Source organism: Lasioglossum baleicum, chromosome 7, assembly GCF_051020765.1.
Source record: "Lasioglossum baleicum chromosome 7, iyLasBale1, whole genome shotgun sequence".
Taxonomy (NCBI): Eukaryota; Metazoa; Arthropoda; class Insecta; order Hymenoptera; family Halictidae; genus Lasioglossum; species Lasioglossum baleicum.
In genome coordinates this window covers 1,221,411-1,245,129 of record NC_134935.1, presented here as the reverse complement: position 1 = coordinate 1,245,129, position 23,719 = coordinate 1,221,411, and the positions used below count along the sequence as shown (strand labels likewise).

Sequence of the window (23,719 nt, the reverse complement as noted above, 5' to 3'; positions counted from 1 at the left end):
TTTTGCCTTTCTCGAGATATGTTAATTTGAAGTTTTATATGCAAGTAATAAATAAAACCACCGTTGAAAATTTATACAAAAAATAAATCTACTTTATTACATGTAAAAAGAATGCATATACCTTGGTGAGCATTTTCCATTATACAGAATTATTATTGCAACACTGATTTACAATTAATGTAATATTATTTGATTTTTGGGACTATAGAGAGTGCGACACATGGTAAAATTTTTTATAAAAATCTAAATTTGGTTACTAATGTAAATGCAATAGTAATTATTCACAAAAAAAAATGTAACAATAAAATTAATAAATTAAAAAAAAAATTAACAATATTTATGCATAAAAATTATTGTTATACGATTAATAATATCAATTACCACCTAATAAAACGTTTTGCCAAAGGAATTTATCGTACATCGTGATATACACGTGTAGTGAGATATGCCACGTTTGTCCGCACTGTGCGCCGGGCTGAACGTGCCATCGCGTGTCTAGGTCGCGCTCTGATTGGTCCGTGTTTTTCGTTAATAACTCCTAAACAAAGCCGCGGCTGACATTGGTGCATAGGAAAATGTTGCTTCAAATGACCTAAGGAACCTCCCATTTCCCGGAGTCGAAGGGGTCTTGGGACACCCTGTATATCACCTGTATATCACAGTATATCACCCTGTAGATCACCGATATATATATATATATATATATATATATATATATATATATATATATCGGTGATCACTCGGTGAAGCCGAGTCCGAGAGTCAAACCTCCACGAAACGCGGTGTGAAACAATGATGCGAACGGTCAGATCGTTCGAGCGCAGGAGGTAACGGGGACAGCCCTCATGGCAGGACGGATCTCGCAGGTCAAGAATCAACGATACGAAATTGGCTCTATTTCTTTAATGGTCTCTGAAGTAAAAGATACAGGCGAGCGGCCACGAGGCCGCGAACCGGGAGCCCGCGCTCCTTGTACACTTTAGCGGAAGATGGTCGTTCGCTGAGCGCGTTAGTCGATCTTGATTTTATCGCGGAAGTACGGTACTACGGTACAATATACGATTTCCTCGTCGATACAAGATTCCGCGAGACGCGGATGAACGGCGCAAGTCGTAAGACTGTCGCGAGAGTCTGAAACGAAACGGAATTGACTACGTGCGATGAACAATCCGCGGCCGTACGCGTGATTCGAGACGCGTAGACCGCCGCGGGTCACGCGTAATTCCGCCGACGCCTCGGTCAGATACAACGGATCAAATCGGGTTACAAATCCGCGGCCGTACGATTTCGATACAACACGTAGACCTCCGCGAGACTACGATAAATTACCGCTGCTCTACCGAATCGCGTCTAACGTCGCCGACTATCCGAACTGAAGACTATTCGATTCCGACACAACTCCTGAGGAAGACTTCCGATCTTCGAGATTAAGGGAACTTTCTTCGCGAATGCTCACAGCGTCCTTGAAGAGGACGCGAGCGAAGGCTCGAGGCGCCCTGCGCCTCGGCTCTTACGAAATCTCCGAGGACGAGACGAACACGTGTCGTCCTCGCGCGAATAACACGAGCCACCACGATTAACGAATCGAGAAATCACACAGTCGACTTGTAACGGTTCTGCTTCCGGCGGAGTGCTTCCTATGAGTTTTTTCGTGACTGGACGCGTAAAGGTCATATAAAGGTCAACTTTGTTTTTTTAAATGGAATGAGATATTTTTTAATACATCAATCGATGCAGCTGGACATTCGTTATAAACAAGTACTAACCTATGTATGTCGAAAAGTTAGTATAGTTCAGGAGATATTTCAATTTAAATAACTCTAAAATACCATTACTGTCGTGTACTAACAATAAGACGTTACACAAGTAAGTAAACACTAACGTCTTATTGTTAGTACGACAGTAATGCTATTTTAGAGTTATTTAAATTGAAATATCTCCTGATATTTAGTCTCCTGATGGTTAGTACTTTTTTATAACGAATGTCCAGCTGCATCGATTGATGTATTAAAAAATACCTCATTCCATTTAAAAAACTGAAGTTGACCTTCATATGTCCTTTACGCGTCCACCTACAAAAAAGCTACTAACATCAAAATATGCTCCACTCGATACCGTTCGAGCCTCTGCTGAAACATTTTTTGCTACGAGTAACAATAGCGAGAAAATCAAGATGTCGAAATCGGGTGGGACACCCTGTATATGTATATATATATATATACTCTATTTATCTCTTATAATGTGTTATTGCAGAAACGTTCATATTTGGAACATTTGATCAATCATACGTAGTGTTGTATAAAGCTCGAGTCTTCGAAGCTTCAGAGCTCAGTCTTAAAGACTAAGTTTCTATAGAAGAAGATTTAGAAGAAGTCTTTAAGAATGAGCTCTGGAGCTTCGAAGACTCGAGCTTTATACAACACTAATCATACGAGCCTGTTTTACGCAAGCGAAACGCGTCGCGAAGTAACATTGACAGCTTTGAACGTTGATAACTTGCAAGGTAGGACGAGGTAGGACAAGATTTTTGCACGATTATATACGGGAAAGAATACTGAAAATGATCCAATTTGTTATAAACCGTGACTTTTTGAGACCCTGTAGATATTCCTTGTCAAATGTAAAAAATTTGGCCAATTTTTTTATTTCATTGAGTATTAACTTTTAACATATTGTGAACAATAACTTTTAGTGTCGATGTTAATTTTGTATCACAAAAGAGTGCTCTTCATCGTAAACAAAAAAAAAAAAGAAATATTAAGTGATGTGAACAGGGCACCTCGAAGAAGAGAAGCAATTTTCTTAGTGAAACGTACTGTCTCTAAATGTCTACGCTTTAAGTATTCGTCCTAATTACAATTCTTGGTAAACCGAATTAATTTTTTCATTTTCAAGGTTCATAGACATTTAGGAAGCAATACAAATTTGTTAGAAATCGATATGAGAAAGTTGACTTTTTAGCTAAATGACACCAACTTCTTCGATCCGGACCACTGTGCGGCGTCGTACCCTCTCGTGCTGGGTACGAATCGTGCCAGGTTCGTGAATCGGCGAGAGAATCGACGGAAGCTGAAAATGGACGAAGTGCGAGGGGCGTGAAATAACGACAACGGGTTTACGTATTTTCGGGCTCGCTACTCGTACTTTCACGGACTCGTGTATCTCGTAAACCGTATTACCGATCCGTGCTTGTAACAGTGATCCTGGTGAGATCGTTCATCGCGACGCGACGCGTACGCGTGGACCTGGTGTCGTACCGACGGCTGGGTTCAGAAAGGAACGGTCAGGAAAACCCGGCCACGAGTTGGGAAATTCCCCGTGGCGGTTCTACGGTAAATGAAGGGGATGCTGCCCCTTCATTTAATCGTCTCCGGTAGCTGTCGGAGTTCTCGGGATGCTGCCCGAGAAGTGTGTTCGGGATGCTGCCCGAACGGCAGAGAAGGATGCTGCCCTCTCTGTTTGGCGTGTTCGCTGTCACGCCGGTGGGAACTGCCGATGTCGAGGAGGCCGATGCTGCGGACAACTCGACGTCGAGAGCGTGGGAAAATAGGAGAGTATACCAGTAATACGTACCAATACTTGGGATGTGCCCAGGATGCTGCCCAGGCTGGAAAAGAGACCCGTGCCTCGCTTGGATCGCCTTTTATAGGCGGAGGTTGGTGGTGAGGGAAATGGTGCGGGGAGCACGGATGTGTGACGTCGAGTTTCCGTATCCGTTAAGATGGCGGAACCTCGACGTCCGTTTCCCGCCGAAAGTGGCTCGGAGCGCGGGATCGTACGTAGCGACGCGTCGTACGCGGACGACGCGCTCGGTCATCTTCGGCGTCGGTCGGCTGTATTCGGCGTGTGTCTTGTAGTGACAGGTCTGCACCGTACAGGTCTGTTACAGACTTACCGTTGACGATATTCTGTCTAACCGCTCACGACGGACCTCTAACGCCTCGCTGGAGGTTGCCCCTCGATCGGAATTCCGCGCTGAGTCCAAAAAGCCACCCGCGACGCGAAACTGATCGAGATTCGGTATTCGAAATGGCGAGATTGTCTAAAGCGGAAAAGCGCGACTTGTCTTTACGAGCCTCCGTGCGACAGTGGTTCCTCGATCCGCATCGACGGAACGCATCGATCCTGGTTCCCCCCACTCCGAGCGTATTGCCGAATTTTCCGATAGGTGCCGTATGAAACGCAACTAGGTTGTCGCAGGATCGTAACTACGAAAAAGTCCTAGGTTACTTTACGCGACTACCTAATTTACCGCGACATTTGAATTCCCGCTCGCCCCCGGCGAGCGGTTCGCATAATCCTCGGCAGCCAATCCGACACACCACCCACGCTGAGATCCTAGTTGAGCGGGATGAGACGGCGGCGGGACTTTTGAATGCTGCTGTTCGCTATAGGATCTCTTCGTTCCACTACGGCGCCTCCGGGTTTGTTCGCCCGTGTGTGATGACTTGTTTGCTGCTTCCGGCGCCGGATTTGATTGTAATGGCCATCCTTTTATTCGGTAGTTGATCCCTCTGCACCTTTTCGGCCTCGTACGCTATCTCGATTTTCGATATTTGCCTGGAACGTCGTACTCCGTACGCACAACAGATGGCATTAGTACGGTGTTATGAAATCGGAAGTTTTTCCTCTCGAAGTGCTCTTATGTCCTGCGGGTGGCTTTCGTAACCGAAAAAGGTCGGTCCGGTCCACACGTAATTCGGCTGTTTGACCGATTTCAAACGGCAAAGTTACGTCGCACGCTTGCAACGTCACAAGCTACAGGGTTTTCCAATTGGGACGGGTCGATGTTGACAGTCTGTAGCGGCCGTGTTGTTTTGGTGGCGGCGGTCAAATCTGTTGTTTGTAATTCAGTCAGTAATGCCAAATCACCATGGCAAGTTACACGATTGAGCAGCACGTCCAAATGATAAAATTTTATTATCAAAATGAGTGTTCGATAGTGCAAACGTTGCGCGCGTTGCGCCCATTTTATGGCAGACGCGGTGGCCCTTCAAAGTCGACTTTCCAACGTTTGGTGGAGAAATTCGAAACGACCGGATCGGTAAACAATCAGCCAACACCCGTACGACAAAGGAACGTCCGTTCAGCCGAAAACATCGCCGCTGTCCGTGAAAGTGTGCAGGGGAACCCTTGGCAGTCAATTCCTCGCCGTGCACAAGAACTTGGCATTTCGCAGACTTCAACTTGGCGAATTTTGCGTCGGGATTGATGCGCCGGGACGGCCTGCACCCGTACAAGATCCAACTGACCCAGGAGCTCAAAATGAATGACCATAAACAACGCCGTTTATTCGCTGACTGGGCTTCAGAGCGTTTGGAAGAGGACCCCAATTTTGGCCGAAAAATCATCTTTAGCGACGAGGCGCATTTGGCCACCAATATCGTGCGATTTGACCCCGCTGGACTTTTTCTTGTGGGGTTTTCTAAAGTCTCAGGTCTATGCCAATAAGCCGCAATCGACCGATGCCCTCAAAATCAATATAGCCCAGGCCATCGCTCAAATTCAGCCGGATCTATGCGGCAGAGTCATTGAGAATTGGACCTCTCGGATCCGTGCCATCGTGCGAAACCGCGGCGGACATTTGAACGATGTCATTTTTCATACATAATGGCATACATGGGCCTTTCAATTAAAAAAAAATTTCGTTAATACCTCACACACAGCTTGTTTTATTCCATTTCAACATCGACCCGCCCTTATTGGAAAACCCTGTATATGTATATACACGCTTACGATTAATCTTTTAAGTGGAAAGGGTAGAAATTTAAACAGCTTGAAATAAAAATAAATATTGATTATAAATCTATTTAATTTCTTTTACAATGTTTCGTATAATAGGCACACGCTCTCTTAAACAAAGGCGATTCCAAATGTTCAATATTTTTTAACTTTCCGGTCAATATATTATTGACATGTTTTATGTACATATTTAACATGTAATTAATATATTCGAAAACATTGTATTTTAATGTAGCGGCATGCTCGGTATGTGTGGTGTTAAAAATTACATTTTCTTGTAAATATTTTATAGCTCTTTGTTTTATGTTAATTTCACAAATATTGTTCATAATGATTGAATGACAGATATCGATTAGCAAAGCACTGTCGCATAATTTGTTCAATTCCGAAACTTGGAACAATAGTTTGCAGTCTTTGCAATCAGACTTCAAGTTTTTTGCAACAGCAGCTAATATATCTGTTATATGTTCGTCATTTACGCTGTTTAAAAATATGTTTAAATTACTAAAAGCATTTGTAACTTCCACATCTTGTCTTCTTGACATTTCAATAATATGCTTCGTATGTATAAAATATTGTAAACAATCATCATCACAATTCGCTCTGTAAGATATCCTCCTACCAAAATTATTAATAAAAATACTTTTGTAGTAATGTGCAAATGATGTGCACGTAGGATTCACATTTCTCACTCCGTGGCTACGGACTACACTAAAAAAGTTTTCTAATGCGTCTTGATTAAAATTTCTGCCAGCAAAATTGATTCCTACAACCTTTAATTTACAATTTAATTTAATAATATTTTTTAGCGTGAAAATCCAATTTTTTAACACAACAGGATGCGTTTTATCCATCGGTTTATTTTTTATAAATGGATGAAATTATTTTAATTGCTTCGCGCTAAATGTTCATATTGCGGGAATATGTACTGCTGTTGGAGTTTTCATTGTAAAAATTATTGAGACTGTCGAATAAATGATTAAAAAACCGTAACAAGTCTGCTGTATGGGTTGCATCTGGTGGTAATACCGTACTGTCATCTCCCTGAATGGGTTTATAATTGCAATAAAAATGAATTATTTTTGCAAATGTTAAACTGAAAACTTGCGTACAGTACGCCACTTTCATTTTTTTAATATGTCCCTCCTTTACATGCTGGTCAGTAATTTTACTTAAAAGACGATTGGGTCCATTAGTTTTGTCAATTTCATACGTCCTGTCAATGTGTTCCCACTAGGAGTGCGCGGGTTCCCGCATATACGGGTTCGGGTCGAGCCGGAGAAAGTCGAGCGAACTCGGGCGAGTACTCAAGACATCTGAATGTTCGGGTAGCTTGATCGCATCGGGTAGCTTGATCGCGTCGAGTACTTGATCGCGTCGGATGCTTCATCGTCACAGATAGCCGGAGATATTCGGATTACATTATTACATAGATTAGCCAAACTCGGACGCGATCTTTTTATACTCGTAATTAAACATACGATTCGTAATTCGCACTAATGCGGTCCTGAATTATGTACTCGGTTTTATAAATGCCGCGTTACGGCATCGCGGCGTTACACCACGCTCGTCTCCCGGCGCGCTGGGCTGAACTTGCCATCGCGCGTCTAGGTTGCGCTCTGATTGGTCTGTGTTTTTCGTTAATAACTCCTAAACAAAGCCCCGGCTGACATTGGTGCAAAGGAAAATGTTGCTTCAAATGACCTAAGGAACCTCCCATTTCCCGGACTTGAAGGGGTTTTGGGACACCCTGTAGATCCAATTCTGTAAGGATGTGGTACGGGTCTGGTAGGTTTATGTGTATTCGAATCTACGTATTGCATGTTACGTAGTTCGTTTAGTGCCTCTTCCCAAAATGTATGATGGGGGCTATTCCTTGTTATGGTCGCTCGTACGGGTGTTTCTGGCCGAATGCAATGTCCATTCACGTAGTCCATTAAATCGTTGAAGAAATTAAGTACTCTTGCAGTTGCTTTTCCTTCTTCTTTTGCCATCACTTTTGGCCCAACGAGTGTGTCTCAATATGATATGAACCTAGAAAATACAACTGTTTGTCAATTTAGCGAAATGCAAGATTGATATAATACATTGAAATATTAGCATTAATAATATATATATACCTTGGATACTTGTTAAAAATTCTATGTAGCTAGACATATGTTTACTAAACACTTGTGTAGCACATTTTACACGCATCTTTTTAATTTTATTTGGGACTAGGTGCTCTTCTGTGATGCTTTGTAGTTGGCGGTTGAACACATTCGTGTTGGTGTCAATTTCATATGCCAACATTATAGGATGCCAAGATGCAATTTCTCTATTTGAGGCATCTTTGCCAACATTTGCCTCCACACACACAAGTCCTTAGTTAATAAATTATTCCTGATGCCTTTTATCAGATGTGGAGGATCGTACAGAGGGATTATTTCATCTCTGTCTATATCAATTTTTCTTCCTGTAATATATAACATATATTAATTAGAAACGTTTAGATATCACAACAAATTACAATACATATTACAATATATTACTCACTGTCAGGCTCTCCATTTGCAGAACGTTGTTACGAGCCAGGGCCGCGAGCAGCACGAGTGGCCGGCGATGGGTTGTTATCCTAGGAATATGATATCAATTTGTTAGTTAAGAAACGCGGACGAACCCAATGCGAAATTGGGGAGCCGATAGGATTATAGACAGCGAGGACGAACCTGACGCGAAGTCAGGGAGCCTCTAGGAATGGAGTCAAACGCAGACGAACCCGATGCAAAACCGAGGAGCTGCTAGGAGGTTGTATAATAGCACAGACGAACCTGATGCGAAATCAGGGAGCTGTTAGGATGCGGACGAACCCAATGCGAAACTGGGGAGCCGCTAGGTTGGATAAATCAATGTTTGGACAATTGGAATGTCACGAAAGAACCTGATGCTTAATCAGGGAATCGCTAGGATAATTAGTAAGCCTCGTAACTAGTATAATTTAATTGATACAATCCGAGCGGTAAGATTGTATCATGTGGGGACGTTCAATTACTTGATTAGGATATTGGACAATAATTATGGGTTTAATGAATTTGAGTTAATTATCAAAGAAGACAAATATATTCTTACTATAGAATTTCGTGTTACAAGTGTGTTTGTGTTGCGAATGGACTGAATTTAGAATACAAAGAAATTGGAAGGTGATATTACCTAAACTAAGATGCACGGTGTTGACGCACTGGCAATGCGGGGGATTCGGAGCAACCTTATCACTGCCTAACAGATTTTACACCGAACTCGCGGAATCTGTACGGTTAAACTTTGATTCAAAAGGAACGAACGTCCGATCTCACTGGTAGTTGACTTCCGAGATGCAGCACGACGCGACACTATTCGTGATTACGACAATACTAGCCCACGAGAGTAGAAATGTAAGGGCTTATATAGCCCTGCAATGACGGGTGGTACTTCTCAGTACTCTTCAATTGAACATTCGTATTTTGTCAACGACCAGTTGGTCGTGCGTATGTTTGGGCCCTAAACTAAACTAAACAGTTATGTAGATTTATCTAGGGTAGCTCTGTTCGTTTATCTAGGACGGTTCCTGCCAGAGATGATATTGAACACCTGTTCGTCATCCGTAACAACGTTTACGGGCTGTTTGCAATAAAAGTTGATTTATTGCTTCACAATTTGATGATCCCTGATCAGAAATAGTTGCAACAATTTGCAAGCCTGTTTCACTGACTGCACGGGTCACAGCTCGAATGCATCTCATCAGTTGTTTTGATGTTCTCTGATGTTCACAGAAGAAGTAAGCTATTGGGACTTTCCAAGCAGTGAAAAGTCCTCGCAACATAAAAACAAGTGCATGATCAGCAAACTTGTTTTTCCTTCGATGTTCCCAATCTTCAAATACTATGATTTTATCATATCTCCCATCATAGGTAATACGTGGTTTTAGTGACATTTCGTCCCACATTAAGACGCAACATTTATTACGATCATCTTTCATTTCTGATGTCGCTTTTCTTGAAAATCACAGGATTTATGCCTGTATCTAGCGACACTTTCCTGATTAATTCGTTTAATGTACTTCGACTGGGTAATGTGAATAGGTCACTCAGAAGTCGGTAACATTTTCCCGACTGCTTCATAATGGTCAAGGCTAAAATCTTCTCAGATATAGAGAATCTTCTACCCTATATAGAGAATTGTAAAAATAGTAGAAATAGAATATATGCATTTAAGTAATGAAAATAATAAAATATACAGAAACATTCACAGTTAATTAGCAAGTGCTTATATTGAAAGAATATTGAAGCATAATATTGAAAAGAATACGTGCAGAAAGATTGACAGGCAAATTTGAATAAAAAGAAAACAGGCACGCGAATTATTGCAAATTTGAATAAAAAGAAAACAAGCACGCGAATTATTGCAAACTTAAAAAGACCTTTATGAAAAATTATAGCAAACTTAAAGAAAACCATACCTAATTAAATTCTTGCCAAGTAACTTACGATATGCACAATACTTGATTGATCAACATTTGATTTATACTGTATTAAAAAGAGAAAACTGATTAGTCGTATGTTTAACAAATTATATCCACATATTTATATAATGATATTACCTTTGCCTTCTTATCCACATTACACAGCTGCATTTGTACAAATAATTTCTGTGCTGGATTTGATTTGTCGAATTTCTTTAAGCTGTTGTCCTTTATGAATTTGTTGGCCAATGCAAGCTGCATTTTGAACCTTTTTAATTTCCTCTGATTATTGTATTGCTGTATCTTCCAAGTTTTGGCAACGTTATAACGTTGGTAACGTTGGTAACGTTGTTTGGCGTTTGGAGTCATAGTAGATAGTATTTTCCTATGTACGTTTTTCCTTCTTCGTTTAGGTATACTAACCTCTGCTTCGGCTGCTTTATCCTGAAAAACATCATTAGCATACACTTTTATTGTTAATATTGGGCCATTCCATGCTATCTATTACCTTAATATACCTACCTCTTCTTGAAGATTTAATGCAATATTATCTTCTGGGAAATCAACATACATTTCTTCTTCTAAATGTGTATCCAACTCCTCTGCAGTATCCTCCACATTATGCACATGGTCCCTTCTTAGCAAAAGCAAACTGGGCACTGCATTATGTTTTAATTTGCGCCTGACTAATGTCGGAATAACATCGTCTTCTGTAAAACGTAATGCGCAAACATAACATTTTTTAAATTCCTGATCCAATAGCCCATCCAGTCTTGAAGAATTTACAGCTTGCTTCCATTGCAGTGCTCGAACTGTGTCTTTAGGGAAAAAATGTCCAGGAACCTTCGAACCAGATTTGCAACCAGGCACTACACATACAGGCATCTTGCAACTTTCATAAAGGAATGAACACTATGTATACACTGTCACTACGGTCACTAGTAGTCATTACGATCACACTTTCAAGTCTATTGCTCACTAAAACTATTGCTACACTTATCGCTTCGAATCACGTAACTGTATGGATGTTGATGACGGGTACCAGATTGACCTAAAAACAGAAAAGAGAACTGAAATGTGTGTGTGTGTGTGTGTGAATTAATAAAATATTATTACATTATTTATTCCACTACATATATCAGCAAACTTATATTTTCTTTCAGTATTTATTTATTACAATCTTTAAAAAAACAATCAGTTCAAAACGAATTATTAACTGTGATTAAATTGAAAATTAATATAAATTATACGATAATTATTAATAACATTGATGTTGATCACGGATTGGTTAATGGAGCACACACACACACACACACATGCGGAATATTAAAATTTATTACTTTTCAAGAAAAAATACTAAAATTCCGTCTATATTGTGGTTAGATTTTCAATTGGCCAGAGTAGGAGTGAAAGTAAGAACTCGTTATCGTGATTATATGAAAAATGCAAATATTGATCAAAATTTAACACCAATAATAAAAATATTGAATCAAGTAAATATGTCGAGTGAGGAAAAATATCAAATCACACGTAGTCAATTTCCAGTGGTTCCTGCTGAAGCGATTACGATCCATAAAAGTCAGGGACAAACATACGAGAAAGTATGTTTGGATTTTAAAAAATCAGAAAGGCGATCTTTACAAATGTTGTATGTAGCACTGAGCAGAGTTTCAAAATTGAGCGCGGTTTATATATTTTGGGACAATTTAAATTAACAGTATCGAAGAAAACCAAGATCAATACTGCAAACCCGGATAATTACGAGTTGTATCGTTTGCGAAAAACTAATTAAGACAATTTATTTTGCAACATTAGTATGCTATAACAAGGAACCAAGCGAGCAACGAGCCTGCGATGTTGGTTTAATGCGACGCCATATAGCAAACATTTTGATAAGTAGAAAACTATTGAATTTCCCTGAAAACGTATAATCTTCTTAAAATGTACACTTAATAATGATAATAATATACTACAACTAACTAATCGGGAAGTTCTTTGTGTGACTCTTGGAGAGTCACACACCAAATAACATTCGTACCACTAACCCTCTCGCGAGCTCGCAAAGCGAGCGAGCTCTCTACGACAACCCTACTTGCGAAACTCGCGAAGCGAGCGAGCAACAACACCCCTCTAGTTCATATAGGAGTCGACAGCATGGATTCTAACCCAACGCCTAACCCTAACCCGTACCCGGTTAACCAAAGAAGGTTACTGTAACCCATACTAACCATGAGGGATCGGTTCCGAAATTCCAGAAAGAGCGGGTTAACCCGCTCGTAGCGGGTTACTAGTATAGTAGGTACGGATATCTATACTTTGTCGCCGAAAAAGTGACGATCGACGACTGATGACGCTAAACAAAAAAATAAGATCGGGCTGACGTGGGCTGACGATCGATACGAGTGTCGATACTGTCGATAGACAATATTAAGGGGGCCGTCTCCTAGCAGATGACGGTCGCGCGTGAACACTCACACACCGCTAGACCACGTATACGTACGCGAGAATTGCTAGGATCAGGGAAATGCGTTCTGATTTCTCGATAATGCAAAGACGGGGGTTTTTATTAGTCAAAATCGCTAGATAAAAGATCAATCTAGCGCGCTGTTTGCTTCAAAAGTCGTTCTTTTACGTTTCCGAGCAATGATTTTGCAATATTTGGCTGCATGTTGCCCGTCGGAGAGGCTAGTACGCCGGCGTGACTGCAACGCCATCTGACGGGCAACATGCGACGGGCAACATGCAGCCGAATATTGCAAAATCATTGCTCGGAAACGTAAAAGAACGACTTTTGAAGCAAACAGCGCGCTAGATTGATCTTTTATCTAGCGATTTTGACTAATAAAAACCCCCGTCTTTGCATTATCGAGAAATCAGAACGCATTTCCGTGATCCTAGCAATTCTCGCGTACGTATACGTGGTCTAGCGGTGTGTGAGTGTACTCTAGCGGTGTGTGAGTGTTCACGCGCGACCGTCATCTGCTAGGAGACGGCCCCCTTAAAACAATACAGTCATGTTCAATTATTTATTATATCAGGTCATTAAGTATGAAACTTAACAAATAAAACACAAATTTCGAAACACATTTGTCAAGTTTCATACTTAACGACCTGATAATATTCATGTATTATTTGGAAACATGATACACGAGGTTTATTTACGGAAACCCGTATTTATTTTTCCTTTTTTCTTTTTTTGGTTTTTGCTAGGTTATTAGCGACGGGACCTACGGTTTATTAAGGTGGTTTCCGAACCACCTTCGACATCGCAGTTTTAAATGGCACATGGAATATTTCCAGAGGTGCCGGCGCACAGTGGGTAAAATCGACGTTCTAGCTGTTCACGCCTATTTCACCATTATTTCAATACATAAATAGGTCGTTGGATTCGTCTTGCCGTCAGCTATAACATTATTGAATAAAAAATATATAGTTATAAATAAATAATGAAGGTGACCACAATTTTTTATTGAAAAAAAATTTTTTTGGAAATTTTTTGTATTGATATTTGTAAAAGACTGTGTACTGATTACTTTTCGTAGGAAACATTTTTTTGTCACACCACCCGAAATGTCTGAAAACTCGTGTGAATAATGAATAATATTTGAAAACTGGGTGTTCACGCCTATTTCACCATTATTTCAATACATAAATAGGTCGTTGGATTCGTCTTGCCGTCAGCTATAACATTACTGAATAAAAAATATATAGTTATAAATAAATAATGAAGGTGACCACAATTGTTTATTGAAAACAAATTTTTTTTGGAAATTTTTTGTATTGATATTTATAAAAGACTGTGTACTGATTACTTTTTGTAGGAAACATTTTTTTGTCACACCACCGGAAATGTCTGAAAACTCGTGTGAATAATGAATAATTTGGCACCGATTTCGATCGAACTCACCACTGTGCGCGTGTCACGCGATGCTTTAAACCAGGCGTGGGCGCGGGTGGAGCCCCTCAAACGCCTGCGTCCCCCACCAAGCTTCCTTTCGGTGGCGCTCCTCGTGGCTCCGATGCACGAGGCCTGCGCACTGCTTGCGACAAACGAAAAGCGTCCTTCCTACATAGTAACGACGGATGCTGGTGGGGGACAGTGGGCGCTACGGTGGGGACAGTTTTGCCTCAATTGAGGCAAAATTGCCCACGCCTGCTTTAAACTATCATAACTTCGGTTCCCCGGATTATCCCGGGTCTAAATTTTGCACGATCTTTTAGAGGAGATCTTGCCGAAAATGTTCCACTTTGTCAGACCATGGGAATCCCCGGGAATGACAACTTTATCCCTTGTCAAAGGTGAAAAACTTCGACGATTTTCCTTAGTTGATTAAATATTTTTTTTCATAATAAATTATGAACAATGACGTTTAGTTTCTGGTGCGTTCTCAACATAGATATACATTCTTCATATAAAAAAAAATTGGTCGCTTAATCTTCAGTAGGTTTTTCAGGACATCATTATGCAGAAAAGGAATTTTTTCGGTGTTAAATCGTATCTGAAAAAGTTTGATCTTTGAACGTTTATTGTAACGAGAGTTTTTAATAGCTTTAATTAATATTATCGTTTTCGAATGTAATAGACATTTAAGAAACATTGTGCATTCGTTAAAAATCGATATGAGGACTTTGAGTTTTTAGCCCGTGAACAGCTAGAACGTCGATTTTACCCACTGTGCGGCGGCGGGATTCGAACCCGCGACCACGGAGTCCGCAGTCCAGAGTTGGGCAGGAATTAATTACATGAGTAATTAATTACATCTTCAATTACAATTACATGTCATTGTAATTGGAATTGCAATTACTTTCGCTCAACCAGTAATTGTAATTGCGGACCACAATTACAATTACTGGTTCAACGAAAGTAATTGCAATTACAATTACATGTAATTGTAATTGTATTTCTGCAATTCCAATTCCAATTACATGTAATTGTAACTGTAATTGTTAGTAGCAGTTACAAGTAATTGTAGCTGGTAGCTGCAATTCCTTTCCAAACTCCAAACAGACGACGCTCGCGCGTCGCGCGTGAACGTGAACATTCACACGCGACGCGCGAGCGTCGTCTGTTTGGAGTTTGGAAAGGAATTGCAGCTACCAGCTACAATTACTTGTAAGTCTTGTAACTGCTACTAACAATTACAGTTACAATTACATGTAATTGGAATTGGAATTGCAATTACTGTCGCTCAACCAGTAATTGTAATTGCGGACCACAATTACAATTACAGTGATTCGTCAAGTAATTGCAATTACCAATTACAATTACATGTAATTGCAATTACCAATTACAATTACATGTAATTGTAATTGTATTTCTGCAATTCCAAATTACAGTAATTGGCAAGTAATTGTAATTGTAATTGAAATTACATTTTGCCCAACTCTGCCGCAGTCGCGCGCTCTAACCACTGAGCACGGACCTAAGGACTGAGCGTAAAGTAGGTTTATGGATGAGTGGGGGCGTGCCGCGAGCGGAGAGGGATGGTTAACTGCGGCCATCTTGAGTGGGACCACACTGTGGTGCGCTCTATAGGCGCCTTTAAATACTAGTGTAGCGTCTGTACTACATTTTTAGCATGGAACAGAACCTTCCACAATACACACTGGCATTTTTACAAATTAATGTGTATCAGCGCGCAGAAAACACAAGGCCACGACGATTCACCAACTTTACCGCACGTGTACTGGCACAAAATGGTTCTGGCGTACCGCGACCGCGTATATTCTACAAACCACGTGCTACAGACGCTACACTAGTACTTAAAGTCGTCTATAGAGCGCACCACAGTGTGGTCCCACACAAGATGGCCGACAAGTTGATACCCCTTCCGTCTTTCGCCACACCCCCCGCGGGTTACGCTCACAAGGAGAACCCCCGCTCTGTCCCTCACGGATTTTGTTCAGACTTTACAGAGTTATAGATCTCGTTCCCCTGATTACGAAAATACCCCATTATAGGGGCAGACGCTCAATAGTTTTCGAGATATTTGCAATTAAAGTTTCATAACCGTAAAATATATATAGTTTAGTTCAGACTTTTACCAAGCAATGGTGTGGCGCAACAGCAGCGAGCGGAACTGTTACGCAGCAGGCCCGGGTTCGAATCCCTTCGTGGTAAATTATTTTTTATTGTTTTTTTTCATGAAAAATGCATTTTCAATGTTAAATAAATTTTAAATAAAATATTTTTATTCGCTAAAGGACTAATTGAAAATGATACTTATTACTTTATAGAAGAAACACTAGATCTATTACTACATATACAAAAGATAATAATTATAAAACAATAATAATATTAAAATAATATATTAGAAAATAATACGTAACAAATAACAAATATAAATATAAATACAAATACCTCTGATTACTATTCATTGCATTTATTCTATTTTGTATTTGTATTTATATTTATATTTGTTGTTTGTTATGTATTACTTTTTAATATATTATTTTAATATTATTATTGTTTTATAATTATTATCTTTTGTATATGTAGTAATAGATCTAGTGTTTCTTCTATAAAGTAATAAGTATCATTTTCAATTAGTCCTTTAGCGAATAAAAATATTTTATTTAAAATTTATTTAACATTGAAAATGCATTTTTCATGAAAAAAAACAATAAAAAATAATTTACCACGAAGGGATTCGAACCCGGGCCTGCTGCGTAACAGTTCCGCTCGCTGCTGTTGCGCCACACCATTGCTTGGTAAAAGTCTGAACTAAACTATATATATTTTACGGTTATGAAACTTTAATTGCAAATATCTCGAAAACTATTGAGCGTCTGCCCCTATAATGGGGTATTTTCGTAATCAGGGGAACGAGATCTATAACTCTGTAAAGTCTGAACAAAATCCGTGAGGGACAGAGCGGGGGTTCTCCTTGTCAGTCCTTAGGTCCGTGCCACTGAGCCACTGCGCGCCCGTAAACCCGTATGGACCGGGTTAACCGGGTTAGTTGGGTTATAGTTTCTTTGTCTAACCCGGTTAGTCGGGTAATTCTACGGTTACGGAGAACCGAACCCGGTTAAGGTTAGGATTCCTAGCCCTGGTCGACAGCCCCTGGCAGCAGTGCCGATGATTTTCGGTGGCTCGAGGATGCGGAGAAGTGAGGCGTCCCCCACTCTTTTGGTTTTCACGCTCGCCAATTGCTATCGCTCGCGATGTCGCCACTTTAGTAGGGCCGGCGCTCTGCAGGAGGGCTCCGGAACTGGCCCATCTCCTGTTTTCCGTAACGATGGCCCTTCGGCCACCGGGAATGTCGCGGGACATTCCAGAACCTCTCGAGCCGCTCGGGATCCTGCAGGGGGGGGGGGGGGGGGGACCTTTGATGCGGCGGGGGCGAGACGTCGACGGGACGTTTCTTCTGATCGTAATTGCTGTCCCCCAGTGATGCCAGAATCATGGGTCGTGGGTTTTTTTCCCTCCGCTGGTTCAGCCGACTCGACTCCCCACTCTGACGCACTGTCGTCGCCACGTTGCTTCTACTGCGCACGCGCTACACACTAACGTATCTCTATCAGAGTATCTCGGCAGAGTAGACGACGGTGCGTGGCGACGACGGTGCGTCAGAGTGGGGGGTCGAGTCGGCTGAGCGAGCGGAGGGGAAAAAACCCACGACGCGTGATTCTGGCATCACTGCTGTTCCCTAGTCCCACGTCGGCGCCTCCAGGTTGGTTGGCCTGGGCTCGAGGTTCCTTTATTTTTCCTCTGCAGAGATTTTTCCAAAGAGGTCCGGTGATACGAGGCGGGCCTTGCGGCGGCAGCATTGGCCTCCTATTGGCTGCGATTACGTAGTCGGGCTCCCTGAGCCCGCTCTACGGTCCTGTAATTTCTCGCCGTGCCGATCGGCACGACGCACAGTGTCGCAAACCATGGACAAAAATCGAAAAAGTTACATCTTCATATCGATTCAAAACTATGTTCATACTATGTTAAAATGTCCAAATAATCATTTTTTGAAAACAAAAATTTTAAAAATGCAGTAGAAAATTAGTTGCAGGGAATCTTGTAAGCGAATATTAGGAAGATCAAATAGTACATCAATTCTCAGCGTAACTTGTTTACGTTGTGATATGAACAAAACACGTTTCTAGGAAATAATTTTTTTAGGAAATAATGGCTAGGGGTTGGCTAATTGTAATTCAACTTTAAAAATTTTGTAATACTTATATGCAACATAATAATTGACCTGAAATGAAACAATAAAATTTTATAGGTTTCCCTAATCTTTACCAGAGGATAAAAAAAAACGTATCCGAACGTATCGGTGATTTTGGTTGTGTCTATTCCTAAGATAGTATATTTTGATATTATATAAGTCTAATTTGCGACTTCCGGCGAACATCAGAGTTATTTAACAAAATATGTAGCAAGTACCGGTCAGCAGCCGAGTACGCGAATATCCTCTTGTAGATATATGAGATTTGACTACGGTTGTTGAATAAATAAAAGAATGTTTATATTACATAAATTACAGATATGATTAAATAAATAAAAATTAATGTTCAAATATCATTGATAATTATTTACAAAAAGGTAACACCCTCTGATCACGCTGATTTTTTAATATGTTGTCCAGGTCAGCACCCCGAATAATGTTGTAATGGTGTTACTCGCTGGTCATTGTTTATAAAAAAGTTATTAACAAAAAAAATTAATCTACTTTTTATATATTTTAAAAACACGTTTCACATTTTCTCCTAGTCAGATAACGTGTGTAAATTTTCCCGCAGTAAAATGAATGTATTATACGCATTCTGGTATCAGGTATGTCGTTCACTTGTAGAAAGCGAAGATTCAGATTCTGATAATTATGAATAATTTATAATTTATAATTGTAAATAAATATAAATATAATTTATAATTTATATGAATAATTTATAATAAAATGAATAATTTAAGGGAAACAGTTGTTTTTTTAATATGTATATTTTCTATTATACTTATATGTATTTATTTTTATCTATTATTTTTATGTATTTATCATTATCTATTATTTTTATGTATTTATTATTATCTATTATACTTATATTTCTATTATACTTACATATTAATTATGATACTTACAAATTGTAAATATCACGTACTAATAACGCGCAAAAAAATTAAATTTTGTTTATTAAAATCGTTTTTTATTGTTTAAATAAATTACTATATTTATAATAATATCATGTTCAGATTGCTTTCAATATAAAGAAGAAAACCCATTTTGTTTCATGTCTCTATCATGAACAGAACGAAAGTTATTGATTTTTGTCCAAAAAACAGGCATTTCGCGACACTGTGCGACGCACAGTGGGGTTTTTGCCCGATTTCATCGGTCATAACTCAATTTCAAAAATTTTAGATAAATTGTAAAATTTTTGTGGCTTAAGTTAGTTGAATGTCTGAGGAACAATCTCCCATCATTCATTTTCCCATTCATGTATCCATTAAGCACTGACATTTGTCAGAAGTTGAAGTTCCGCTAACCCGCTTTCATTTCTCAACGAATTCACCTGTTAGTAATTGTTACCTTATTTACATACACTAACAGATTTCTGTTTGGTAGAAGTTTTTTTAGCTAAGTATAGGGTATACTTTTAAGAGGAATTCGCTTTTGTACCATATACATGTTTTTAATTATTAATACTTAAAGATAACCAACGATGAGTCACTTTCTTGATGATTCTAAGACTTTGGTAATGACTTTGTTATACTTCCTTGTGCGTCCCGGTGCTCATTTCTGTGCCATTGTATTCTTTGAAGTCTTCTTTCGTGTTTTATAGTTGTTTTACGAAAAAATGGCCATCGTGCGCGCGCGAATATCGCAGCATTTCTCACATCCTGCATGTTCGCATTCGCTATCGTAAAGTAAGTACTTACTAAGGAATTATTTTGTCTCTATTTTTTTGATTGTATTTAGTTGAATCAGTCAGTTTACGCTGACAAATCGAAAAAATTACATGTGTATATATATCACTTAATGAAGATATTTAATTTCGGTGATGCAAAATAGATATATGAGAATGTACCTTTTAATAGGTTTCTGTGTTTCTATTAATTTTCATCGGAACAAAATTCTTCGCCTTCTTTTTCGCATTCTTCTTCCTTTTCTTCTTCATTATCATCATCATCATCATGATCTTCTTCTTCTTCTGATCGTTGTCCTTCTTCAGTTGATGGATGTTCAGAAGGTAGAATCAATTGCAATGTCTCGCTTAGAAAGGGGTTTGATTTTTTTATTCTAATCTCTCTCGTACTGGATATTAGGGGATCGGAAGTAATTAAGAGTCTATTGAGCACATCTGTATTGCATGCTTTCCTAGAACATTTTCGTGCATTATTTTCTCTGTAACGGCGGAAGTGTTTATTTCTTGCCTCGGCTGCTTCTTCTGATAGTTTTCCAATGGGTAAAATAGCATGTTCAATAATTAATGGTGCGTGAATTAATATTTTATGCATGGTGGGTGACATAGGGTACCAGGAATATAGTTCAATATATAATTTTGCAGTGTCCATAGTGTATGTTCCAAATTTATTTATTTTGTAACCGCTTGAAATTGTTTCTAGTATGACTCTAAGTCTATACAGGGTGTCCCAAAACCCCTTCGACTACGGGAAATGGGAGGTTCCTTAGGTCATTTGAAGCAACATTTTCCTTTGCACCAATGTCAGCCGGGGCTTTGTTTAGGAGTTATTAACGAAAAACACGGACCAATCAGAGCGCGACCTAGACGCGCGATGGCACGTTCAGCCAGGCGCTCCGGGAGACGAGCGTGGTGTAACGCCGCGATGCCGCAACGAACAAGAGTTTCTCGAGATTATGTGAATCTTCCCCGATTTGGATGAGCTTTGGATATGTTGTCAAGACCATGATTCTGAACAACATTACCCTTTACAGTTTTTGTCGGTCGGAAGAACTTTACTTGTCAATTCATATGGGTGGATCTCTTTACCCGACTTACGGCAACGTTACCCGAACGAGGGAAGAAGCAGAAACTGATTGTATTGAAAACTCACTTATTCAGCCGTAAATCCATTTGCTGCTTCGAAATGTGTGTCACTGGGTCACTCGGTGACGAACTGTACAGATGTCTTCAGGTATACGACAGTACCGAAAGCTAAGGGACGTACGGCCAGGTCGACGAACTGCACAGCCGGTGGTAGAAGGCCTAAGGGATGCGCGGTCAAGTCGACGATCCAGAATTTCACTTTCACTTTCGATTCGATAAATAATTCGTATGTTTATTTCACACAGATGCCTTGAAATTTTTCCACACTCACAATCACTGTTCACATTTGTCAACACATAGTTATGCACTAATAATAATTGCCATATCCCTTGTCCTGCTGCACAAATTACAACAATCAGGTAATGCAATCACTAGACTGCGGATTTCATGCATTTGTAGCAAACATGAGTAGGTGCATTTTAAGACACTAGAGAGATTAAAATAATTTCAAAACACCAATGTATTATTTTCAACTTCTTAAAATGATCACAATCAAATATCTGTCTGACTCCTGTCCCTTGTAATAGCGGTAGCCAACTTTCATTTTACATAAAGATCCGCAGTCTAGTGATTAGATTAAATAATCGTTTAATTAGTTTAAGCAATTATTATTAGTGCATAACTATGTGTTGACAAATGTGAACAGTGATTGTGAGTGTGGAAAAATTTCAAGGCATCTGTGTGAAATAAACATACGAATTATTTATCGATTCGAAAATGAAAGTGAAATTCTGGATCGTCGACTTGACCGCGCATCCTTTAGGCCTTCTACCACCGGCTGTGCACTTCGTCGACCTGGCCGTACGTCCCTTAGCTTTCGGTACTGTCGTATACCTGAAGACAACTGTGCAGTTCGTCACCGAGTGACCCAGCGACACACATTTCGAAGCAGCAAATGGATTTACGGCTGAATAAGTGAGTTTTTAATACAATCAGTTTCTGCTTCTTCCCTCGTTCGGGTAACGTTGCCGTAAGTCGGGTAAAGAGATCCACCCATATGAATTGACAAGTAAAGTTCTTCCGACCGACAAAAACTGTAAAGGGTAATGTTGTTCAGAATCATGGTCTTGACAACATATCCAAAGCTCATCCAAATCGGGTAAAAGATAGTACATCGATCGATTTACAATTACAAGTTTTTACAATTATGTATGTCGTAAACTAAAGCCGGCCGACAAAAACTGTAAAGGGAAATGTTGTTCAGAATCATGGTCTTGACAACATATCCAAAGCTCATCCAAATCGGGGAGGATTCACATTATCTCGAGAAACTCTTGTTCGTTACGGCATCGCGGCGTTACACCACGCTCGTCTCCCGGCGCGCCGGGCTGAACGTGCCATCGCGCGTCTAGATCGCGCTCTGATTGGTCCGTGTTTTTCGTTAATAACTCCTAAACAAAGCCCCGGCTGACATTGGTGCAAAGGAAAATGTTGCTTCAAATGACCTAAGGAACCTCCCATTTCCCGGAGTCGAAGGGGTTTTGGGACATCCTGTATATCAATTCTACGTCAATTCCAGTAATCGTAGATGATAACTGATGGTTTAAGAAAAACCTGCGACTGGTGTTCCCGTCATTCGTATTGCCGAGATCAGTTTTTGGTACATCAATAGTAAGTCCTATTTGTGATTTAAACTCCTGTTGATGATCTTCTTTCTTTCCGCGACTGAAGCTTTTTCTTCTTTTGAGCGTATTTGCCATTTCCGAATACAGTAATTTCTCGTTCGTTGCGAATAATCTACTACGCGCTCGTTGCGACGTGCCTACCCACTCCACTGCCTGTCAACGCCGAGTCGGCCGAGTCGCTCCGCACGGCGGCGACGACTGTCCACGCGTCTCTTTCTTTCCTATACGCTCTTCTTCGTTGCGTTCAAAACTTCCATCGTCGATTAAACCACTAAATATTGGCCAAATTATATCGTGTTTGGTATCATTTTAATCAGAAAAATGCCAGAAATGAGGTAGTGAAAGTCCCATAAAAGCCTAATGGAAAATTAACAATTCCATCACTGCCATTACATACATTGTGAGAACTCACGGGCCTTTAAATTGTGCCGGCGACGGCGACACGCTTCGGTCACCCGATCCGTATTTCATTCTGTCCTTCTCTATGTTCGGCTCCCTATTGAAGTCTCGCTCGGCGCGGTCGGCGTGTATCTGGACGCAGTCATAAATCACAAAAGGCTTCCCTATTTGCTCGTTGCGAACTCAAACCCCCGGCAGTTTCGCAACGAACGAGAAATTACTGTATGTAATTTATAGGATAAATGTAGTAAATTTTCAAATATTTTTATTCTGGCATGTAAAATTGATAAACCAAACTTTAATGCAGCTACATTTATTTCACCTATCTTTAACAAATCGTTGAATGCTGTAGAGGTCAATCCGCATATGTAACACTTCATGGTAGATAATGTATTTGTTACCGCATTGCATATCTTACCATCTATCATTGTGAACAACAACGTGTGTTTAACAGCTATAGGCCTATTTCCAGTAA

At 40.0% G+C, this 23,719-nt stretch overlaps 2 protein-coding genes across 12 annotated transcripts in view; one reads left to right on the top strand and one right to left on the bottom strand.

Annotated features, from left to right (window-relative positions):
- LOC143210726 (Y+L amino acid transporter 2-like) overlaps positions 1–23,719 on the top strand; it is a 694,702-nt gene that overhangs the window by 194,323 nt on the left and 476,660 nt on the right. The gene's annotated exons all lie outside the window — the stretch shown is intronic.
- On the bottom strand, positions 9,983–11,415 carry LOC143210509 (uncharacterized). The gene is made up of 2 exons (XM_076427405.1): positions 10,742–11,415; positions 9,983–10,663 (listed from the first exon to the last, which is right to left on the bottom strand). The coding sequence occupies exons 1-2, from the start codon at positions 11,102–11,104 to the stop codon at positions 10,319–10,321; spliced, it is 708 nt and encodes a 235-aa protein (XP_076283520.1). The 5' UTR covers positions 11,105–11,415; the 3' UTR covers positions 9,983–10,318.